Source organism: Strongylocentrotus purpuratus, unplaced genomic scaffold, assembly GCF_000002235.5.
Source record: "Strongylocentrotus purpuratus isolate Spur 01 unplaced genomic scaffold, Spur_5.0 spur5_scaffold_17, whole genome shotgun sequence".
NCBI classification, from domain to species: Eukaryota; Metazoa; Echinodermata; class Echinoidea; order Camarodonta; family Strongylocentrotidae; genus Strongylocentrotus; species Strongylocentrotus purpuratus.
Window position 1 is genome coordinate 6,242,226 of NW_022145602.1, and position 23,056 is coordinate 6,265,281.

The 23,056-nt window shown below is 38.2% G+C and overlaps 1 protein-coding gene across 5 annotated transcripts in view; it reads left to right on the forward strand.

Moving 5' to 3' along the window:
- Positions 1 to 23,056, forward strand: part of LOC591644 (centrosomal protein of 290 kDa) — a 73,858-nt gene that overhangs the window by 29,627 nt on the left and 21,175 nt on the right. For all 5 annotated transcript variants that reach the window (XM_030988565.1, XM_030988563.1, XM_030988566.1 and 2 more), the window contains 19 exons: positions 52 to 288; positions 1,968 to 2,132; positions 3,139 to 3,294; positions 4,284 to 4,403; positions 5,147 to 5,245; positions 7,769 to 7,918; positions 8,855 to 8,935; positions 9,968 to 10,141; positions 11,837 to 11,951; positions 12,286 to 12,485; positions 14,178 to 14,336; positions 14,981 to 15,113; positions 16,089 to 16,291; positions 16,834 to 16,947; positions 17,905 to 18,099; positions 20,058 to 20,246; positions 20,812 to 20,946; positions 21,702 to 21,923; positions 22,737 to 22,802. In XM_030988565.1, the coding sequence (XP_030844425.1) occupies positions 52 to 288; positions 1,968 to 2,132; positions 3,139 to 3,294; positions 4,284 to 4,403; positions 5,147 to 5,245; positions 7,769 to 7,918; positions 8,855 to 8,935; positions 9,968 to 10,141; positions 11,837 to 11,951; positions 12,286 to 12,485; positions 14,178 to 14,336; positions 14,981 to 15,113; positions 16,089 to 16,291; positions 16,834 to 16,947; positions 17,905 to 18,099; positions 20,058 to 20,246; positions 20,812 to 20,946; positions 21,702 to 21,923; positions 22,737 to 22,802 (2,913 nt within the window). The remainder of the gene's footprint in view (positions 1 to 51; positions 289 to 1,967; positions 2,133 to 3,138; positions 3,295 to 4,283; positions 4,404 to 5,146; positions 5,246 to 7,768; positions 7,919 to 8,854; positions 8,936 to 9,967; positions 10,142 to 11,836; positions 11,952 to 12,285; positions 12,486 to 14,177; positions 14,337 to 14,980; positions 15,114 to 16,088; positions 16,292 to 16,833; positions 16,948 to 17,904; positions 18,100 to 20,057; positions 20,247 to 20,811; positions 20,947 to 21,701; positions 21,924 to 22,736; positions 22,803 to 23,056) is intronic.

Genomic DNA, 23,056 nt, shown 5'->3' on the forward strand with positions numbered 1-23,056 from the left:
TCGTCAATGCACTCGGCATAACTGATCATTGACTATATTCTCCCATCCTAGACCCACCAGCTAGAGCAGGAGGTGGCCCGGTCAGAGCAGTCCATGGAGAGGCTACGCACCCAGCTCACCGAGATGAAAGCGGAGAACAAGAAGCTCACCAACGACAATCAACGGGTGGAGAAGAGCATGAAGGAGATTCTCCAGGCCCTGAAGGAGGGGCAGGCAGGAGGCGGAGGAGGAGGTGGTGGAGGGGTGGATCCAGAGGTCTTGGGGCCGACCCTTGAGAGGCTGTGCTTGGTGAGTCTTAAGCCCCACTGTCCTACTTGTAGCTACTTGCTCCCTCTATATAGAAAAATTCCCCAATCAGTGCCTGTTGGTCCTCCATGATCCTCTTTTTCTTATGTTAGTTGAGAGCTGAGTTGATAAGATAGCCACCTATCAGTGACCTGGCTGGGTGGTCTAATCCCTTCTGGGGGGTGTTTCATAAAGAATTTGTAAAGTTACGCATGACTTTACGGACGACTTGTATATGAAAAGCCAAATGGGATGCTCAATCATTATTAAATATATCAAATAAAATTGAACTGTGCAGATGTAGATTAACATTCTTATGATAACAAACATTTTTATTGCAAAGTATATTTTTTGCCATGATTCAATTGAGGTTATTGAAAATATCAGAACAAATTTTGGGCATCCTATCTGGCACTTCATTTACAAGTTGTTCGTAAAGTCATGCGTAACTTTACGAACAGCTTTATGAAACACCCTCCAGGCCCAGTAGTATTGACGGTCTTTAAAGGCATCGTTTAACAATGCTAAATATGAGATGCATAGCGCTAAGTGTCTTCAGCATCTGTGATATGGTGTAATATTGAAGCCCTTAAAAAAAAAAAAGCGCTTCAAAATGATCATGAAGCGCATCAAAAAAGTAAGAATCTTTGAGTGACCGGTTTTACCATACTCATTTTCTCCAATAGACTGTAGTGTTATAAAAACTGTTAGGAAAACGAAAAATGAAACTTTGATTTTCAATCATAAATATCTTGATAATTAGACAGGCGATCGGCTTGTAAAAATCATGGGATTCCTGATTGACCTAAAGGTTTATAATTATGATTGCAGCATGAGCTAAATGCAGGATTTTGTTTCAGAATCTGAGGCAATGTTACCGAGTCACTTTAAATCTAAGGGTAGAATGGTTCGAAGAGAAGGATGAAAGGATGACTGATAACACAATGTGTTTTCCAACAGTCAGTGGTCCATCATCAAACATATCGTCATACTCATACAGCGAAGTTTGTTTGTTAAACGAAGTAACAGAAGTTAGATTGAACATACAAAAATGATAGAACAATTAATTATATGCCCAATTAAACAGATATGTTTTTAGATTATTTTGAAACACTTCCTATATATTTTTTTTAAACAATATCTTTGTAGCTGTTTGAACCAAAAGACTCTAGGTGAGCATATGAAGCCCAGGGAGCCGTTTCACAAAGCCTTTTTTCAATGACAAATGACAAAAATCAGTGACAAATCTGCTGATAACCAATCAGAAGCAAGGATTTCAGTAGCTTATAACATAAATTGTCATTTGTCACTGATGACAAGTTTTGTGAAATGCCCCCCCCCCCCTGCTTTACCTGAAGGCACAATTAGGAAGGAATTAATAACTTAATACAGAACTCAGACAAGCTGAGAATGAAATGTACAGGAGGGGCTGGTAGATGAGTGGATATTATATTTGAGTTTTAATTCCTGCATAATTATTACTATACCTTTATATTTTCAGCTGTTTGAGTCATAAAGATTCTAAGGAGTCTTACGAAGCTCAGGTTTACCTGAAAGTGCATCGTTATTAGGCCAAATAAAAATAAAAAACATGTTTAGCATCCTGTTTTTTTTTTAAATAGGAAGGAGGATCGAGGTTTACCCGAAAGTGATTCATTATTACTATACCTTTATATTTTCAGCTGTTTGAATCTAAAGATTCTAAGGAGTCTTACGAAGCTCAGGTTTACCTGAAAGCACAAGTTGATCAGCTGACTGGAAGAAATGAAGAACTGAGAAGAGAGCTGAGGCAGGCGAGGAATGAAGCAGAGAAGACCAGTGTGGCACTGGATAGAGCAGAGACTAAGGTACATTATATAAAGAAGAAATAATACTGTGTTGTTAAAGCCCCATTGTACTACTTGTAGCTACTTGCTCCCTCTATATAGAAAACAATGCCTAAGCGGTGCACGTTAGTCCCCCATGATCCTCTTTTACTTATGTTTATTGAGAGCTGAGTTAACGAGATAGCCACCTGTCAGTGACCTTGCAGGGAGGTGTATTCCCCCTGGCCAAACTAGTGCAGACAGGCTTTAAATATTACACCTACATGTTCCTTGAACGTATGCAGTGTTCATTTAGCCGATTTAATAGGATTGGATATATTGATTTTATCATATTTGTTGTGGTATATTGATTTTATCATTTTTGTTTTGAAAGGTCATAATAATAATCTTATAAACATATCATTACTATTCATATTCACAAAAGAAAATGATTCTGTTTAGTGTCATTATCAAACATGCACTAGCCTTCCTGAAGGGAAACAGCTTTCAATTGTATCAAACAGGGCACCATCTTACAAAGAGTTGCGATTGATTTGGATCAATCGCAAGTCCTCCAATCAATCGCAAGTTTTCAGTCTCCTATTTCTTTTGTACATAGTTGCGATTGATATCAATTGCAAATAAGTTGCGGGTGATATCAACTCTTTGTAAGACGGGGCCCTGGATGTTTGTAAATTTCTTTTTTAACATTTTACGTGGCCTGTTCAATGCTTTCCACTTACACTTTAGTTAAGTCTTTTTTATACTGGTGGTTTACGATTACACAACACAATCATATCCATTTAATTCAATTAGGTTTTATTCAATCTCGTCAAAAAGTCCAAAGACTAAAATTGTGAGTTAACATCAAACATACAATGATATAAAAAAAAAAAAAAAAAGCATTCAGAGGGAATATATATAATAAAGAAAATCATAGCAAATGGGAAAAATATATCAAAATAACTAAATGTTTACATCAAAACATCAAAGCAGTAACAAAAAATACAAATAAATAAAATACAAATATATTTCAATCTATCCTTAGATCACAAGGCTACAGCAGGACTTGAAGGACCTGCGCGACCTAGGTCAAGGAGCAGGGGTCATGACCCTTCACCAGATGGCCCTACCGCAGGGTCTAGCTGTGTCCAGTGCGGAGATCATTGCCTCTCTTAATGAACAGCTTGTACATTCACTTCAGGTGAGGGAGAGATGCCTTATACAGATAACGATAACAATATGATGCCGATGACAATGGTGATGATGATGGCGATGATGATGGTGATGATGATGATGATGTTGATGATGATGATGATGATGATGATGATGGTGGTGATATAATGAAGATGGTGATGATCTGATGATGATCGTTACAATATTCTGTTCTTTCGTAATCCTTAGAACAGAGTAGATTAGACATCTATTTTCTTGGCTTTCGCTTTAGCAAATATTTCCAGTGCATTTCAAAGAAATGATTGTACCATTCATCCTTAAGTATAGCACAAAAGAAAAAACAATCAAATATTAGAAAATGGTAAATATACAAACATTTAGCAATGAACTGGAAAATGGTTAACATGAAAAACGCTTGTAGTGAAAGAAGTTGTGTTTTTGTTTGTCCATTTTCAAATTAATAAATCATTGTTTATAAAATATCAAAACTGTTAAGACATAGTCCATTGAGCAGGGCCATTAGAATATTTTTTTGAGAGTCTTATCTCAAGTTGAATATTCTGTTGATGATTTGCATTAATTGCTGCATTAAAGATAAACTTGAGTTCTGGTAATGCAATTGCATTGTGAAAGAAAAGGTGTGGAATGGATCAGAAAAGTTGATCATATAGCATGTAAGTAATGGTGTGTAATGCAAGGTTCTGGAGTCATCAAAATGGTAAGAAATTTGGCCAAGTCTTGGTAAAGTTACAAACACTGTACACAGAAAGATGTATATGGGACTACACGAACATGTGGCGTATAAAGCCGGCACCCCGATTTTTACGATGTTACATGCATATTTAGAATATGAAGGCATTTGAAGAGCCATGCTTTTCAGGGAACATGTCTTATCTGATGTTCTTCCACACTTGCATAATAAGAATGAGTAACGCTCACATATTATTTTTCACCTCTTCCCAGAACTCAACCTTCTCTTTAATTGCTGCATTAATTGTTTGTTTATTTGTTAAAAAGGAATTGTCTGTAAGAGAAGACCAGCTGGGGAAGTGTGAGACGGCCCTCCAGACGTACAGAAGACGCTTTGCTGTGCTTCGGCATCAACAAGGGTTACTCTATCAAGAATACCAACAGAAGGTAAGTCTCTATCTTTAGGCCTGACAATTACCTGATTTAAAGGGATAGTTGAGTTTTGTTGCAGAGGGCGCTACACAAAATATTTTTTTGTGAGATAATGAAAAACTGAGTGTCAAATTTGAAAGAACATAATATTTAAATGACCAGATCATCTTGTTTGATCAAAATCGGTTCAGAGACGGCTGAAATATAACGATTTCTAATACTTGTGTACCACCACAAATATTGATATTTTGAAAAATTTGTGATGTATTCCGTAGGTTGATGGTTGGCAGCAGCAAGAGAAGTTTTGGAGAGTTTAGCTGTAACTCTTGGCAACTCTAATGCATGTAGACATGAATTAAATTGCACTTATGACATCATGATGCCAATTTTTTGCTGATATCTCATTACTTATTTGTCATTGTGATGTATTCCGTAGGTTGATGGTTGGCAGCAGCAAGAGAAGTTTTGGAGAGTTTAGATGTAACTCTTGGCAACTCTAAAGCATGTAGACATGAATTAAATTGCACTTATGACATCGTGATGCCAAGTTGATGCTGGTATCTCATTACTGATTTGTCATTGTGATGTATTCCGTAGGTTGATGGTTGGCAGTAGCAAGAGAAGTTTTGGAGAGTTTAGATGTAACTCTTGGCAACTCTAATGCATGTAGACATGAATTAAATTGCACTTATGACATCGTGATGCCAAGTTGATGCTGGTATCTCATTACTGATTTGTCATTGTGATGTATTTCGTAGGTTGATGGTTGGCAGCAGCAAGAGAAGGCTTGGCGAGAGGAGAAACAGAAGCTAACGGATGCCGCAGACGGCCATGAAGCGAGACACCAAGAATTCAATGTAAGTTCTTATACAGATTTTATTATAATAATAATAATAAAACAACGTTTATTTACAAGCGCTTTCCACCGCTTTCCACCAAAGTCTCTAAGCGCTATACAAACAAAATACAATGACAAAAAATTATATATTAAACAAAAAATTACAAATATACCTAGAAATTACAATACATGTGAAATATACAGCAATGTGAACAAGTAAGTAAGGTAATCATCAAAAGCAATTTTGAATAAATGTGTCTTAAGACAAGTTTTGAATTGGTTGACAGTCTGACATTTTTTTGACATGTAAAGGTAGTTTGTTCCGAAGTTCAGCAGGAGCTTTTCAAAAAGAGAGATGACCATGAGAAAGAGATGACACTGAAGTAGCATGAGGTTTAATTGTGAAGTTGCCAATTTATGAATACATTTATACTACAATCTATGGTATGTGTGTATGTGAATAATCTTTTAAAGCCCCATTGCACTACTTATAGCTACTTGCGCCCTCTATATAGCAAACAATGCCTAATCGGTGACCATTGGTCCCCCATGGTCCCCTTTTTCTTATGTTAATTGAGAGCTGAGTTGATGAGATTATCAGCTGAAGACAGTTAGTGTGTGGCAAGAACACAATAACTGTTCACCTTGAGTCATTATAATAATAATAATGTAACTTATATCGCGCCAAATCCACTCTGTGGAGTGCTCAAGGCGCGTGTAAACAGGAAAAACGATCAAGACTTGAAAAGGAATGTTTTGAGATGAGTTTTGAAAGAATCAGAAGATAAACATTTTTTGATGTCTTCAGGAAGGCCGTTCCATAATTTAGGACTGGAGTATGCAAATGATCTTTCCCCCACGTTTTGGTAATTTTGGGGGTCACAAGAAAATTGGAAGTGGATGAGCGTAGAGGTCTTACAGGAGTGTAGTTTTGGATTAGAGAGATAAGATACTGAGGAGCAGAGCCGTGAACGCAATGAAAGGTAAGCAACAAAATTTTGAAAACAATGCGATCTTTTACTGGGAGCCAGTGTAGCGACTGCAAAACTGGGGAAATGTGGGTACGCTTGGTGGTCAGAGAAACAATACGAGCTGCAGCGTTTTGAAGCTTCTGGAGTTTGCACAGTAGATTCTGGGGTAGATTGATTAGGAGGGCATTGCCAAAATCAAGACGGGAGGAAATCAGAGCATGTACAAATTTTTCGGTGGCAGACTTAGACAAATATTTACGAATAAAACCGATATTACGCAATTGGTACCTTACTGATCTGCAAATATTAGAAACTTGGTCAGACATTGTCATATGTGAGTCAAACATAACACCGAGATTGCGACACATTTGTGACAAGTGAATTATGTGGCCAGAAAATGAAATGCAATTGATATTAACTTTACTAAGCTGTACTTTGGAACCAAATATAAGGAATTTGCATTTGTCTAAATTTAATTTCAAGGAACGTGCGAGCATCCAATCATGAGCATCAGCCATGCAAGATTCAAGGCGATGAACGGCTTGTTCTGCAGCGGCTTGATCTGAATTGAAGGAAATCATAAGTTGAATATCGTCTGCATAAATATGATAATCTATGCCATGTTGTAACAAAACTTGTCGCAATCCAATTAAATAAATTGAGAAGAGAGTAGGCCCGCCCATTCTTACAATCGTACAGGGCCCTGTCTTATAAAGTGTTGACATCAATCGCAACTTTATAGATAAGAGATAGGAGACTGCAAACTTGCGATTGATCAGAGGACTTGCGATTGGTTGGGATCAATCCGACTCTTTATAAGATGGGGCCCAGGCTTGACAAATAAAACATCTCAAAAGGGCTTGAATCTTTTGTTGTTGATTCAAAATTTATTCAAAATTGCTTTTGATGATTAAATTACTCTGTAATTGTTGATCATTGTATTTTGTTCGCTATAGCTCTTAGAGACTTCGGTGGTAAGCACTTTGTGTCCCGTTTTGTCATTCTTTTCTTTTTGTTTATTTTTTTTATTATTTAGATACTTTAAAATGGTTTACAAAAATATGTTACTATATTATATTTATTTTACTGTGATTATTAAGACACTTTAAAATGATTTATGATAATGTTCACATTATATTTATTCTTGGGAACCTACAAAAACAAGCTATGCTTTCTAGTAGGTTCCTGTTTCATTTCATTATTTGGATCTTACTTTGTCAACTATATTCTTTATTGTGCAAAGAATTGTTATATGAAATGAATAAATAAAATAAAATCAATCAATAAGCACTGTTTTTATTATTTATTATTTAATTTTTGATCCTGCAGCGTTTGTTGGAATCCTTGGAGGTGAATGGTTACGAGCAGCAGAGAAGGCTTGGTGAGGCAACAAGAAAGGCTTGAATCTCTTGTTGTTGATTCAAAATTCATTCAAAATTGCTTTTGATGATTAACTTACTCTGTAATTGTTGATCATTGTATTTTGTTCGCTATAGCGCTTAGAGACTTAGGTGGTAAGCGCTTTAAAAGCACCGTTTTTATCATTTATTATTTATTATTTGATCCTGCAGCGTTTGTTGGAATCCTTGGAGGTGAATGGTGACGAGCAGCAGAGAAGACTTGGTGAGGCAACAAGAAAGGTAACCGTACTGAGGGTGAACGAGAAAGCTCTGACAAGGCGCTTCACGGCCTGCCAGGAGGGGGAGGCCACTCTCAGGAAGGTGAGAAAATATTGGTCGCTATGATGATGATGGTGGTGGTGGCGGCGGTGCTGGTGGTGGTAATGGTGGCAGTGATGGTGATGATTTTTTTGTTGATCATGGTACTGGTGCTGGTGATTGTGGTGTTGGTGCTGGTGATGATAATAATAGTGGTGATGATGATGATGGTGGTGGTGGTATTGATGATGATGATGATGTTTGATGATGTTTGATGGTGATGATGATGTTTGATGATGATGATGATGTTTGATGATGATGATGATGATGATGTTTGATGATGATGATGATGATGATGATGATGATGATGATGATGATGTTTGATGATGATGATGATGATGATGATGATGTTTGATGATGATGATGATGTTTGATGATGATGATGATGATGATGATGTTTGATGATGATGATGATGATGATGATGATGATGGTGATGATGATGATGATGATGATGATGGTGATGATGATGATGATGATGATGATGATGATGATGGTGGTGATGATGGTGATGGTGATGGTGGTGGTGATGATGATTATGATGATGATGGTAGTGATGATGATGATGACGATGATGATGATGATGGTAGTGATGGTGGTGGTGATGGCGGCAGTAGTGGTGATAGTGATGATGATGGTTGTGGTGGTATTGATGATGGTGATGATGATCACAATAATGATGAGGATGAGGATGAGGATGGGGATTATGGTATTAGAGGCGATGACTGATAGTAAGGAGGAGGATGAGGAGGAGGACTATGATGATGAAAGAGAATGTTCATGGTGATAATAATGGTGACGATGAAGGTAAAATTGATGATGACGACAAAGATGATGGTATTGATAATGGTGATGATGTTGTTGATAATAGTATTGATGATGATTGTGATGATGATAATGATGCACTGAAGACCATTTATTGTTATTCTTTGCTATGACAGGAAGTTAACAAGCTTCGTAATGAGATGGTGCAGATGGAGAGCGCTATCACAGAGAGGATGGGATATCTACAACGACACAAGGTACGTCCAAAAGAAAAAAAAATTGGTGACCTGCATGAAATCTTAGAACTTAGGATGATCTCTTTGACCTCAGAAGTTTATGTTTTATAATACAATATTTAATGAACACGTCAGATTAATATGTAACATCACAATCAAACATAAATCCTTTCTCTAGAACATCCAAATTTTGCTTTGCTTTTGTTTAATTTTTGAAATAGTATTGGAATAATAATGTATACTTGGAAACTAATGCTAAAATATTATTAGCAGTTTCTATCTGAAACAAATCTGATGGAAACAAAAAGACCCAATATTTCCTTTTTCCCCTCGTATTGCAATTTCATTCGCATTCCATTCATTTATGCATTCATTTCTTTATTTGAAAAAGAAAAATTAATAAGGACATCTCATTTGAAGCAGTTTCTTTATCTCAAATATGTATAGTTATTCATCTTTTGTTTATATTGTTTTATGTGTTTGTTTATTTTTTTCTTCTTTTTATATTTTTTTTATTAATGTTTTTGTTGTTGTTGTGTTGTTGTTTTTTTTGGGGGGGGGGAGGGGGGGGGGGGTATGGTTTTCTTCTCATCTTTGCTTTACATTATGCTATGAATGCTTTGGGAACTACGCTCGTACAAGGCCTAAGGACTCTATTTATGTAGTTTCCCATTTCATTTTCAAAATTTGTTTATGAATTATTTGTATCTTTTGTATAAATGTAATTTTTTTAATCAAGAATTAAATAAATGAGGATTGAATTGAATTTTATGTCGGCCTTGATTTGATTTGATATGGTTTATTGATTAAAAAACATTCAGAGGCTGAAACAAATTGAATTCACAAAAGATACATACAAAAGCATAACATATAAATATAAATGGCAATTCACAATAAATAATCAAGGATATGATCAAAGAAAGAAAGAGAAACAAGAGAAGAGATTGAAACGGATGACTAGAGGATAATTGAAGGAGAACGATCGCATAACAGAAGGCAATAAGAAAATAAAAGAGAGAGAGAGAGAGACTTGTTTTTTCTTCTTCTTACCAGGAAGCATCACAGTTCAAAGTGGCAGCCTTACAGAGAGCGTTAGATGACAGTGTACCTGCAGCAGAGCTAGCCTCCGCTAACAGGCAGTACAATGAATTAGCCGCCAAATACAGAGACTTACTACAGACAGACAACCAGCTGGTGACTAGAAACACTCGCATTGACCAGCTGGAGGTGAGTCTAATAAGTTCTCCAATTGGAAAATAGTAATAATAATAATGATTATAATAATAATATTTAGTTATATTATATTATATCATATTATATAACGTCCCTATGCGCTTCCATAGAGCTTTAGAAATTATAACCCTAGCTTTAGTTTCGGCAGCCGTTATCAGCGCACAGTCCATTTCAAGGAATAATCCTACCAGGTACAGTACCCTTTTACCTCACCTGGGTTGAGTGTGGCTAATGTAGATTAATGTCTGGCAAAGGACATTGTTCCCCGGCGGGACTCGAACCCCGCGGACCTTGTGATCCACAGTCCGGTCACATATCCACTCAACCACGACACCTCATGCACCGAGAGTGTGGCTAGTCAATCATTTTCTTTCCTAAAACATTTTGCAGCTTTTTGGTAAACGTATCAAAACATTTGATATCACACCAAACATAACTTGGTGAGATTTGAAAGTGTCAGTAAATACAGTGTGAGTCAAAAAAAAGTTAGCACCTAGAAAATTGCTAATTATTTTATAAATCATCTATCAACAGTATATTATTATACATCCTATGAAAGAGTGTTTTATCCCAAATCATTTGATATCATTTTTGTGTGGTATGTGTTGACGCTTGGATGAACAGGAGGCATTGTTTGCGAGAGTGCAAAAATCAACTTGCGCCAAAGTTGCTTATGTGATGTTTGAATAAAACAATAGGGATTTGGGTATTAATTCGGTCATTGCAGATCCACATAACACCCCCTATCAAAATTTATCATGCCACACATATCAAATATCAACAAACATTTGTGCGCGCCTGTGTGTGTGCATTGTGTGACTTTGCTTCTCTCACTTTAATCCCAACATATCACATACTATCAGTAGGCATCACTTTGGCGCAAGTCGATTTTTGCACTCTTGCAAACAATGCCTCCTGTTCATCCAAGCGTGAACACATACCACACAAAAATGATACTAAATGATTTGGGATAAAACGCTCCTTTCTATTCTTTCTCTGTAACCTTCTTCGCACGGTATGGGGATTGAAATATGATTGGTGAGGTTTCATTTGCGACTTCATTCTGTATGTATGGACAATAATAATAATAATTATAATAATAAATAATAAAAACGTTACTTATAAAGTGCTTATCAACAGGTGCTGCAGAGTGTTTCTGAGGGGGCAGGCTTTAGCATTCAAACAATCATATTTTTATGACTACATAAGTCTATGAAATATGTCCACTTAAAAACAAAAATGGCAAAACAACACTTTGAAAGTATGGCTCTCACTGTCTTTGCTCATTACTCTGCCGTGATACATTTTCCTACCAAATTTTTGTGCATATGTCATATATTGATTATATTAAACATTTAGTGTTAGTTTTGTTTGGATTGTGTTTAACTGTTATATTCCATCAGTACACAATTTTTTAAAATATTACCATTACCAAAATATTTATTGGATAGTTCGAATTCAAATTCAAAGCTTATTCAACACTCTTCATAAAAACATTTAAAACATACAAATACAGAATGGAATGATAAACAAAAAACAAGATAGTGATAAAAATTACAATGGCAATTTAGGAGAGCATTTGGTATATGCAGAAAGGAGGGATTCCTTATATGAAAGCCTACCCCTAAACACACACATACAGGAAAAAAGGAGAGAAAAACTAATGTTAATATATTTGTTTTTATTCAGAGTGAGAATCAAAGACTGGAAGATGACCTTGACAGCCTGAAGAGAGAACTGACCATGGAGAAAGAGAAACTACATACACTGGAACAAGCCATGCAGGACTATGGCAACTTACAAGGTATGTTGGAGAGTGTGAGAGAGAGAGAGAGAGAGATGGAAGAGAGAGAGAGAGAGAGAGAGAGAGGGATGGGAGAGAGAGAGAGCTAGAAAGATGAGCTGTGAGAAAGAGAAACTACTTACTGGATCACAAAATGCAGGACTATGGCAACTTCCAAGGTATGTTGGAGAGAGAAATGGAAGAAGGAGGGAAAGAGAGGCAGAGAGAGAGAGAGAGAGAGCTGAGCTGAGCTGAGCTTGGAGAAAGATCTGAATATCTGAATAAAGATGAGAAAGTTTACTGGAGTGTCGGTACAGAATTACTTACTCCATCTTTCCAAATGGTCTTCACACAGAGGCTCTTGGCAAGAAAGGGGGGAGTGTCTACCCCGGCAGCGAGACGCTCTCATTGGCTAAGAGGCTGACTACCATGGAGATGAAGGAGTTGAACGAGCGACAGAGGGCGGAGCATGCAGTCCGGATGCAGACTCAGATGAGGAACAGTCTTCATACGATGGAGATGAGAAATACAGAGCTGGAGCAGAAGTTTGCTGATGTAAGTAAGGATGGCCATTGTGATGGTATTGATGGTGGTGTTGGTGATTGATGATGGTGGTGGTGGTGGTATTGATGCTGGTGGTGATGCTGGTGGTGATGATGGTGGTGATGATGATTATGGTAGTGATGGTGGTGGTGATGATGATAATGATGATGATGGTAGTGATGGTGGTGATGATGATGATTATGATGATGATGATGGTAGTGATGGTGGTGATGATGGTGATGATGGTGGTGGTGATGGTGGTGATAGTAATGATGATGATGATGATGATGATGATGATGGTGGTGGTAGTGATGGTGGGGTGATGATGATGATGGTAGTGGTAGTGGTGGTGATGATGATGATGATGATGATTATGATGATGACGATGGTAGTGATGGTGTTGATGATGGTGAAGATGATGATGATGATGATGATGGTGGTGGTGATGATGGTGGTGGTAGTGATGATGATGCTCGTGGTATTGATGGCGGTGGTGGTGGTAGTGATGGTGGTGGTGACGATAATGATGGTAGTGATGGTTGTTGTGATGATGATGGTAGTGATGATGGTAGTGATGGTGGTGATGATGGTGATGATGGTGGTGGTGATGGTGGTGATAGTAATGGTGGTGGTGATGATGATGATGATGATGATGATGGTGGTGGTAGTGATGGTGGGGTGATGATGATGATGGTAGTGGTAGTGGTGGTGATGATGATGATGATGATGATTATGATGATGACGATGGTAGTGATGGTGTTGATGATGGTGAAGATGATGATGATGATGATGATGGTGGTGGTGATGATGGTGGTGGTAGTGATGATGATGCTCGTGGTATTGATGGCGGTGGTGGTGGTAGTGATGGTGGTGGTGACGATAATGATGGTAGTGATGGTTGTTGTGATGATGATGGTAGTGATGATGGTAGTGATGGTGGTGATGATGGTGATGATGGTGGTGGTGATGGTGGTGATAGTAATGGTGGTGGTGATGATGATGATGATGATGATGATGGTGGTGGTAGTGATGGTGGGGTGATGATGATGATGGTAGTGGTAGTGGTGGTGATGATGATGATGATGATGCTGGTAGTGATGGTGGTGTTGGTGATGATGGTGGTGGTGGTTGTCGAGATAAAAATGTTGATTCCAGTGGTGACAATGAACTAATAGATATAATGTACACACAGTCAAAGCAGGTTTACATTTGAGGTGGTCACTTTGTAAACTGTCATATTGTAACATATAAAATGTATGTATATGTATGATGCTTGTTTTTAAAGATAAAAGTGAGTTCTGGTAAAAAAAAAATTAATTCTCACAGATCAAATAAAACTTACACTGAATGTTCAAGATTACAAATAAACGGCAATTGCCCAACAATTTTGGCAGAAAATGTATACTGGCTGAGGAATGAGCATAGAAAGATTAGGAAATCAAGGTTAGTAGCCCCGACACCATTTGTGTAGTCCCATATACATCTTTCTGTGTACAGGTGCTTGTTACTTTACCAAGACTGGGCCAAATTTATTATGATTTTGATGACTCCAGAACTTTGCAGTACACACCAATACTTACATGCTACATGATCAACTTTTTCTGATCCATTCCACACCTTTTCTTTCACAATGCAATCGGATGACCAGAACTCAACTTTATCTTTAAAAGATATATCCCTTACATTTTCTATTTTGACTACCAGCTGACGAGGCTGAACCTTGAGTTACAGCGCAGCGAGCAGGAGCTCCGGGATGAACTCTCGCAGTGCGTTACCAAGGCAGCGAGTGATGTTGACAAGAGAAACATCACCGAGCTTGAAAGATCAGCAGCTGCACTTAGAAATGAGAATGATAAGCTTAAGGTAAATTTAAGAACTGAGAATCTTATCCTCGATGATTACAACTTATTAACAGATCTAGGATTGGTAGAGAGGGGCTCTGTTTAAAGAGAAGGTTGAGTTCTGGGGAGAGGTGAAAAATGAATGCGAATCTCGAATTTGGCAGTTTGGTCAGTGGATTGGTTGTCTGCCACCACATCACAGAGGCATTACCGATTCAGCCAATTTGAAGAGCTCATACCTATAGTGATTACAACTTTGAAAAATTCATAACTATCTTTTAAAAAAATTGTCTGATTTCTTTCGAACTTTTACCAGGCTACTTCTCTGATTTTTTTCTGCTTTCCTCTAGAGAAGTTTGCTTTCAAAGTTGGATTTTCCTTTACTGTAGATGTTTTTTTTGTTTTTTTTCTTCTGTTACTTTTCTTTTTCTAAATTTGGATTTCTCGCCTTCTATGTGTATGTTTTATTTTACTTTGTATCTAAACCATATTAATCTATAATGTATGTTTCTTTGTAAAATTGTGATTGCTTTTAGATATGCATGGCCATGCTGAAGAAGAGCTTTTGGCTGAAGTTTGCCACCGTGCTAAAATAAAAAATAAACAACAAACTCAAACAAACATACAACCCTAATCTTATCTCACTTGATTTGTTCCCGTTTGCAGGAAATGGTTGACGTAGCCTCGTTCCAGACCAAGGCCCTCGAAGCCCAGCAGGTATCTAGAGACAAGGAGGTCCAATCGCTACGGCAACAGCTCCTAGACATACAGACCCAGAGCGATGAGAAGGCCATTATAGGTATTTTGAAAATGAATGAAAATAATGATTGTGATAGACAGGGTTCAATTTCAATATCAATTTATTCATGTTTCCAACAAAACTTTACAAATCTAGTATAAGCATTTAAAGCAAATGTAGAAATACATGCTGGAAACAGAGAGGTCCACTAAAAAGCAATGCTTGTACAAGTGTTAACACCTCAAAGGGTTGAAACATATGGAGCACAGTTTTAGTTTGGATGATGCAAATGTTAAGACAGAAAATAAGCACATCATGCGTTGGTCTCTTGGGAGGATATTCTTTATAAGATTTCTTTATCCCTGCATGTAGCTTTACTTGAATGTATTTCATCATTACCAATACACCCATCACTACCATCACCTCCAACGACAAGACACGTTAGAAAGGAATTATATGTATGCCATGTCTCCTCAAAATCCAGAACAAACTAAATATTGGTAAAATGAGATCAGTAAAAGTTGTTATTTGTATATTCGTAGGCACACTTAACTTATATTTGGTTTTAATTTTGTTGATATTTGGATGATTAGACGTTCTTGTTCAGTGCACACAACTGCAGGTATTGTTAACTATTTCTGTCCTCTTTTGAGGTTTGGAGCTGTTTTACCACCACATTCAAGCTCTTCAGCAAAGTGAAGATGTTCGGTTGTTAGACTTCAAAGAACACATCGGTATGCACATTCTCAACTCCCTGGGGAGCATTCCAACCAGGCGTCATTATACAAACGCTCCCACTGCTGAGCAAACTACATTAACGTTCGCATTCTACCGGGTACACATTTAACACCTGTGTAGAAAGTGGCAAATGTAGTGTAACGTCTTGCCAAAGGATGTTAGTGTCGGGCTGGAATTTGAACCCTGTACCTTGCGATCTACAGTCCGGTGACTTATCCACTAGACCACAACATCTCTACAATACCATTCTTGTTGCTTATTGTCCAAACTATCTATCCTTTTTCTTCCTCCCATCAGGGAAGCTTCACCATCACATTGTAGCCCTTCAGGTGAGCGAAGGTACAGCTGTCAGGAAGCTAGAAGCTGCTACCATGAAGAACAGACAGCTCGAAGCCAAGGTCTTAAGATTAGAGAAACAGCTGGATGAGAAGGCACAGAGTCTTTATCACTGTCAGGTCGACTCGAGAAACAAAGCAAGGCATCTAAGAGGAACTGTTCAGGTAATTTTGTACTTTTTTATGAACTGAATGTAATTTAACCTTCGGGATGCCATCTTCAGTAATCATAATAAACCATTCAATTCACTTAAATTCAAATATATTAATTCATCTACCGGTAGTCTTCATCTGGTGATTTGATAAGGGATATTCTGAAATTTGTATGATGAGTGTATGTTCACTGTGATGTAATTCATTGAAAATTCAATCATTCATTACTTGGAAATTATTTGAAATGATCAGATACTCGTATAAATGTCTGAATGAAGGAAACAAAACGACTTGTTATACAAGAAGATATGCATCTTTATTATGTTTTTATCAAATGTGAAATTTGAGATTGGATTTATCACCATTTTATGTTAAACCATCAGATCACATGGATCTACTGAGATGCCTTGACAGTTGAAATTTGATAATATTGTATTCTTTTCTTAGAATGCTTTATATCTGTTACATGGGTTTAGATGGTATTATAACAGTTGGAATGGCTAATGAGTATACCTTCTACTATTAAAAAAGAAATCAATATCTTTCCTATGCAGGGACTGAGGAGACAGTTCAGTGGAGCAGTTCCTCTGGAAGAGCAGGAGAAGTTCTCTAAAGCTATGATTCAACTCAGGCTCGACAAAGAGAGAATGGAAAAAGAAATGAAAGTTGTAAGTAAAATGACTGAGAGACAAGTACAGTAAAACCTGCTTTAGTGACCACATGTATAGAAATACCACCTGTCTACAAAGACCACACTTGTTGTGTCCCTTGAAAATGTTTTCTCATTGAAACATGTACTAAATGAACCTGTACATAAAGACCACCTTCCAAAAAAGACTACTTTTCTTGTCTCCCTTGGGTAGTCTTTATTTCACTGTACATGTATATCATGATTTCATTATAGAGTTGGTTTAGATGTTGCTGGTGGAGTGAACATACATTATTAGTGCTGTTCTTTATAGCTCACATGTAAAACAGTTAGAATCCCATCTCCTGTTTTATTCCTGACATATCTCTTATGATGGTTTGTTGTTCACTCTGCAGTAGGATATCTTCTATTTACAAAAAAACTTGAGTTCTGGTAAAAAAAGAAAATGAATTCTCACAGAATCAAACGAAACTTACACTGAATGTTCAAGATTACAAATAAATGTCATTTGCCAAACAATTTTGGTAGAAAATGTATACTGACTGAGTAGTGAGCATAGAAAGATAAGAAATCAAGGTAATTAGGCCCGACACCACTTGTGTAGTCCCATATACAACTTTCTGTGTACAGTGCTTGTTACTTTTAATACCAAGACTGGGCCAAATTTAGTATGATTTTGATGACTACAGTGCACGCCAATACTTACATGCTACATACTCAACTTTTTCTGATCTATTCCACACCTTTTCTTTCACAATGCAATCGCATGACCAGAACTCAGCTTTATCTTTAAGCTTAGGATTTACCTCATGAGTGCATTTGGGAACAACTGAGAAGTGAGAAATCTCTCTGCTCTTTCCAAGCTCTCAAATTCCTTAACCCGTTGACTACTGGATTGTCAAGTCCCATAGGCTTAACACAGGGACCTCCCGGTTTCCGTAGGCAACAGGTTAATATCGCTGTTTTTTTTCTCCAGCTGAAGCATGAGAGGGAGAAGGTCTCCGAGCAGTTCGCTGATCTGGAGCTTAAGCACTCTGGGCTACAGGAACTGATGCAGACACTGAAGGACAGCAGGGGAGCAGCGAAAGTTGCAGAGTGGCACGCCAAAATGCAAGAGACCAGACTTCAAGATATGAAACTCAACAGACAGATAACCAGGCTTCAGCAACAGGTATGAATGCTTGATATCTTTGAGAAACATCCTAAAAGGTGTGGTGGCCGAGTGGATATGTCACTGGACTGTGGATCACGAGGTCCGCAGTTCAAGTCCCGCCGCGGCACTTATGTCCTTTGGCAAGACATTGATCTACATTTGCCACTCTCCACCCAGCTGTTAAATGGATACCCGGTAAGATGCGAAAGATAATGTCTGATTAGCAAGGGGCGCTTGTAAAGTGGCGACTGGCTGGAATGCTCCCCAGGAGTGGAGAATGTGCATACATTGTGTGCGGGTAAGCATGAATCCGATGACCGGGGCAATTATATATATCTGTAAAGCGCTATATAAGGACAAACTATTATTATTATTATTAACATATGATAGCCTTTTTTTTCATCAAAAAATAAAATAATATCAATTCTAGGATAGCTTCACTAGACAACTACCCCTAGGCAATTGTCTGTATTATATTGTATTGTATTATATATATATTATTGTGTTATATTGTCCTCAGGATAGTTAAGAGTAGATGTTGAGGTAATGGTGGCACAGGGTTTGCAGTTCTGGGGGGGGGGGGGTTCACAACACAAAGCCTGCTGATAACCAATCAGAAGCAAGGATTTCAGTAGCTTATAACAGAAATTGTCATTTGTCTCTGATGACAAGTTTTGATAAAGATATACGACAGTTCATGCAAATGCAATTTTGCCATGTTACAATGGACTATACATGTACCTGCAGCCTGTGTGTATTTCATTTATTTAAAGCTCCACTGCACTACTTGCCCCCTCTATAAAGAAAACCATCCCCAAGCGGTGCCCGTTGGTCCCCCATGATTCTCTTTTTCGTACATTAATTGAGAGCTGAGTTGATGAGATAACCACCTGTCAGTGACCACGCTGGGTGGTCTAATCCCTCCTGGCCAAATTAGTGCAGACGGGCTTAAAGACCCACATGCTTTGATTGATGTTTACTGACACACTTGTTCTTGGATAAGTAGTATTAAACACGTACTTGAAGAAGAAAAAACATAAACAAAACACGCGTTCAAATTAGTAGCGATGAAGCTGAGATAAAGTAGAATTCCTTATGAAGTAAGAAGCACTATTATATACAAATGTAACTAAAGTGAGGAGGCGCGATAGCTCAGTTGGTAGAGCATTGATTAATGAAGAATTAATGACATAACAATTCAATAAATAAAACTGCATGCAAGTACAGATAGCTCAGTCGGTAGAGCAGTGGTCTCGTAATCCGGTGACCCGGGTTCGAAACCAAGTCGATGCGCTAGTGCCCTTTGGTAAGGCATTAATCCTCATTACCAGGTCCCTTGGAGAGGACCTAAAGCCGTTGGCCATCTGGTTGCTTACTTACAAGCATCTTTGCTTTTTTAGCAGTCAGATAAAATAACCACCACTAAAAAAAAAAAAAATAATAATTCTACCGTATTTGCAGGCGTAAAGGCCGCAGTATTTTTGGAAGAGAAAATATCAAAAAGTCGGGGTGTGACCTTTGCGGCGAAAGAGTAAAAAAAAAAAAAATCGCAAGTCAAAACCATGAAAAGCAGTACGAATTTGAACATATGGAACAACAATGCAGGGTGATGGACATTTCTAGAATAACTGTCTAGATTAACACATGTCTTACCGACAGTTATGTGTTACATTTTTTAAATGAAGGGCAAAGTTTTGTCAATCTTGTAAATAAAATTCATAACTAACCAACCAAACTCTACTGGTAGATCTAGATTTAAGTTTTTGCCATAGCTAAAGCAACCTCAATCCTCTCACTCTCAGCTCGCGCGAGCAAAGCTATGGCACAATAGGCCTACACAAGAGAAAGCTGCAAGAGAAAGCGTCAGGGTCGGGATGGCCGAGCGGTCAAAATCGGGGGTGCGGCCTATGCGGCGCTGCGGCCTTATCGCCGGCAAATACGGTAGTTTGATTAATTTTTGTCTTTATCGTCTCCAGGTGAAGTATTTTGATAACATGGTGACGACCCACGAGCAGACGGTGATGAGCCTAGAGCAGGAGAACGTTCACATCAACAGACAGGCGGAGGAGAGACAGTTGCTATGGGAACAGAGAGAGGCGGAGCTTGAGAGGATGATTGACAACTTAGAGAGGCAGCAGAGAGAGATTGCTGATGCAGCAGTCAAGGTGAACTATTCTTTTTCATTATTTATATTAAGTTTATTGCTTCAAATCAGAGTGATCAGTCAGTCTGTTGGTCAGTCAGGAACCCATGACTTTTACAAGCAGATCGCCTGTCTGATTATCAAGATATTTATGATTGGATATCGAAATTTCAAAATTTGTTTTCCTAACGGTTTTTATAACACTACAGTCTATAGGGGAAAATGAGTATGTTAAAACCAGTCACTCAAAGATGTTTATTTTTTGAGGCACTACCTGGTCATTTTGAAGCGCAATTTTTTTAGGGCTTCAATACCGTATCACAGACGCTGATAACATGTAGGGCCATGCATCTTAGATTAAACATTGTTAAACGATGCCTTTAAAGATTACTTCCTCTTTCTCCTATTTCTCTGTTTTCAGTTTTAGGAGGTGACAGGGTCTCTGCCAGACCCAAGTCTACCGGTAGTCAATCAGGAAGACTAAGACTTATCCTAGATCCTTAATTCCTCTCCCCATGCTACGACACATTGTACAAAAAGCCATTTGCTCCTGTTACATAATTCTTTCATTTTCTTACCCTATTCAGTTTGAGGAGGTGACAGGGTCTCTACCAGACCCTAGTCTACCGGTAGCCAATCAGCTCGAGTACTCCATCAGGACAATCAAGACCCATGTTAAGACTATCCTGGACTCCAGGGCGGAGATCAAGACACTACATAAGGTAAGGAGAAAAATACTGTCTGTCAATACATATACAGATAACACCTAAATTACTCCTACCCTTACCAAGTTTTGTAATTTCTTAAGTATGTGAAAATTGATTAGTCCTAATTTAGCTTACATCTAAATGTTTTCAACAAAGGCCAGAATTCAGCAATGCCCAAATTCAACAACGCCACCTTTCTTCCCTGAGAAAAACACAAAAACATCAAATTTACAAGGGGTATGAATAATTTTGTTGTTGTAGGTTGCTTGTTGTTTGCATCTCTATTGACATGTGACAGATGGACACCAGACCAGTAAAGCAGGGTTCTTTTGCATAGGAGATATGTTCATAAACCCAAAGTATTCAAGGTTGTAGACAGTAAAATTAGAAACTTCGGCATGCTCTTAACGTTTACAAATTCAGTGTGGTCCAGATTCTTGAAAGTTTCCAGCAGAGAAACGGGCCAGTATATTCAATGTGTGAAAGTGTCTGATAAAGAGCACTTGGAAGTGGCATATTTTTTAATGCTGTTAATTCAGATCTAAAGTGAGCAAAACAACGACAGTTTTTATGTTCACAAAACATCTCTTTCTCACTCTCTCTTGCTCTCTTTTTCTTTTTCTCTCTACATCTCTCGCTTTCTTCCCTTCTCCTCTCATCCTCTTTCCCTCTTTCTTATCTCTCTCACACTCTCATTCTTTCTCATTATCCTTCTGTCTCCCCCTCTCCTCTCATTCTTGGTTTTCTCCTCCTTCTTTGTTCTCTCACAGAAATTATTAGAGAAGGAGAAGAGTCTTGCAGAGACCGAGAGGAACCTTCTGGCTAGAGACCGTGTTATCAACGAGCTTCGTATGAGATTACCTGCGTCGTCTGACAGAGACGAGGTCATCAAGGACGCCATGTCTGAAGGGGTTCGCTTCAAGGAGATGCATGAGACGTGTGAACACAAACAGGCCCTCAGAGTAGCGCAGACTCAGATAGAAGGCTTACAGGTATGTTGTGTGAACACCTACATGTGTAATTATGTGACGTGTGGACACAAACAGGCCCTCAGAGTAGCGCAGACTCAGATAGAAGGCTTACAGGTATGTTGTGTGAACACCTACATGTGTGATTATGTGATGTGTGGACACAAACAGGCCCTCAGAGTAGCGTCGACTCAGATAGAAGGCTTACAGGTATGTTGTGTGAACACCTACATGTGTGATTATGTGACGTGTGGACACAAACAGGCCCTCAGAGTAGCGTCGACTCAGATAAAAGGCTTACAGGTATGTTGTGTGAACACCTACATGTGTGATTATGTGACGTGTGGACATAAACAGGCCCTCAGAGTAGCGCAGACTCCTGCCCCCCCCCCCCCCCTCACAGTGAGGAGCTTTTTCATTTTTTAGGGTGAAATTGACACTCTGCAGGTGGGATCTTAGGTAAAGGAAGGTGGGAGGAGGGTTCCTCTATATTGCAGTGATCTTATGCGCTTGACTGGAGATGCGAAGGTCGAGGGTTCAAGTCCCGACACGGCACTAATATCCTTTGGCAAGATATTAACCTACACTTGCTACTCTCCCAGGTGTTAAATGGGTATCTGGTAGGATGTGACTGTCATTGTCGGTCAAACAGTTTTTGAGCGTCAAGTAACGCCTGGCTGGAATGCTCCCTAGAAGGTGAAGATCCATGTTTGTGGGCAAGCACTGAATCCAATGACCGGGGTAATAGCATATCTGTAAAGCACTATTAAGAGACATTGTATTAAGCGCTTTATAAGCAGAATAATATTATCTATTCTAATTTTTTCTTTTTTTTAGAATCGTATACAACAGAAGGAGGAAGCGTTGCAGAAGTACATTGACCTCTTAGAACAATCAAGAAAGGTAAGACAACCAGAAGAAAAACTATTATTTTGTTTCTAGTCTATATTTTTTGTTGTAAAATGAATATTATCTTTTATATTATGTTATTCATTATTTGTATAGGTTTACAAGCTAATTGCTTCCTTGTGCATGTACTCGTATTCTCCTTTTTGTTTGTCTCTCTTATTATAAAATAGTCATTGACTTTAGATTTATCGTCTCTAATTCAGTATCATGTAATCTAAAATGTAGGTGTGTTGCTACAAATGTGGGTG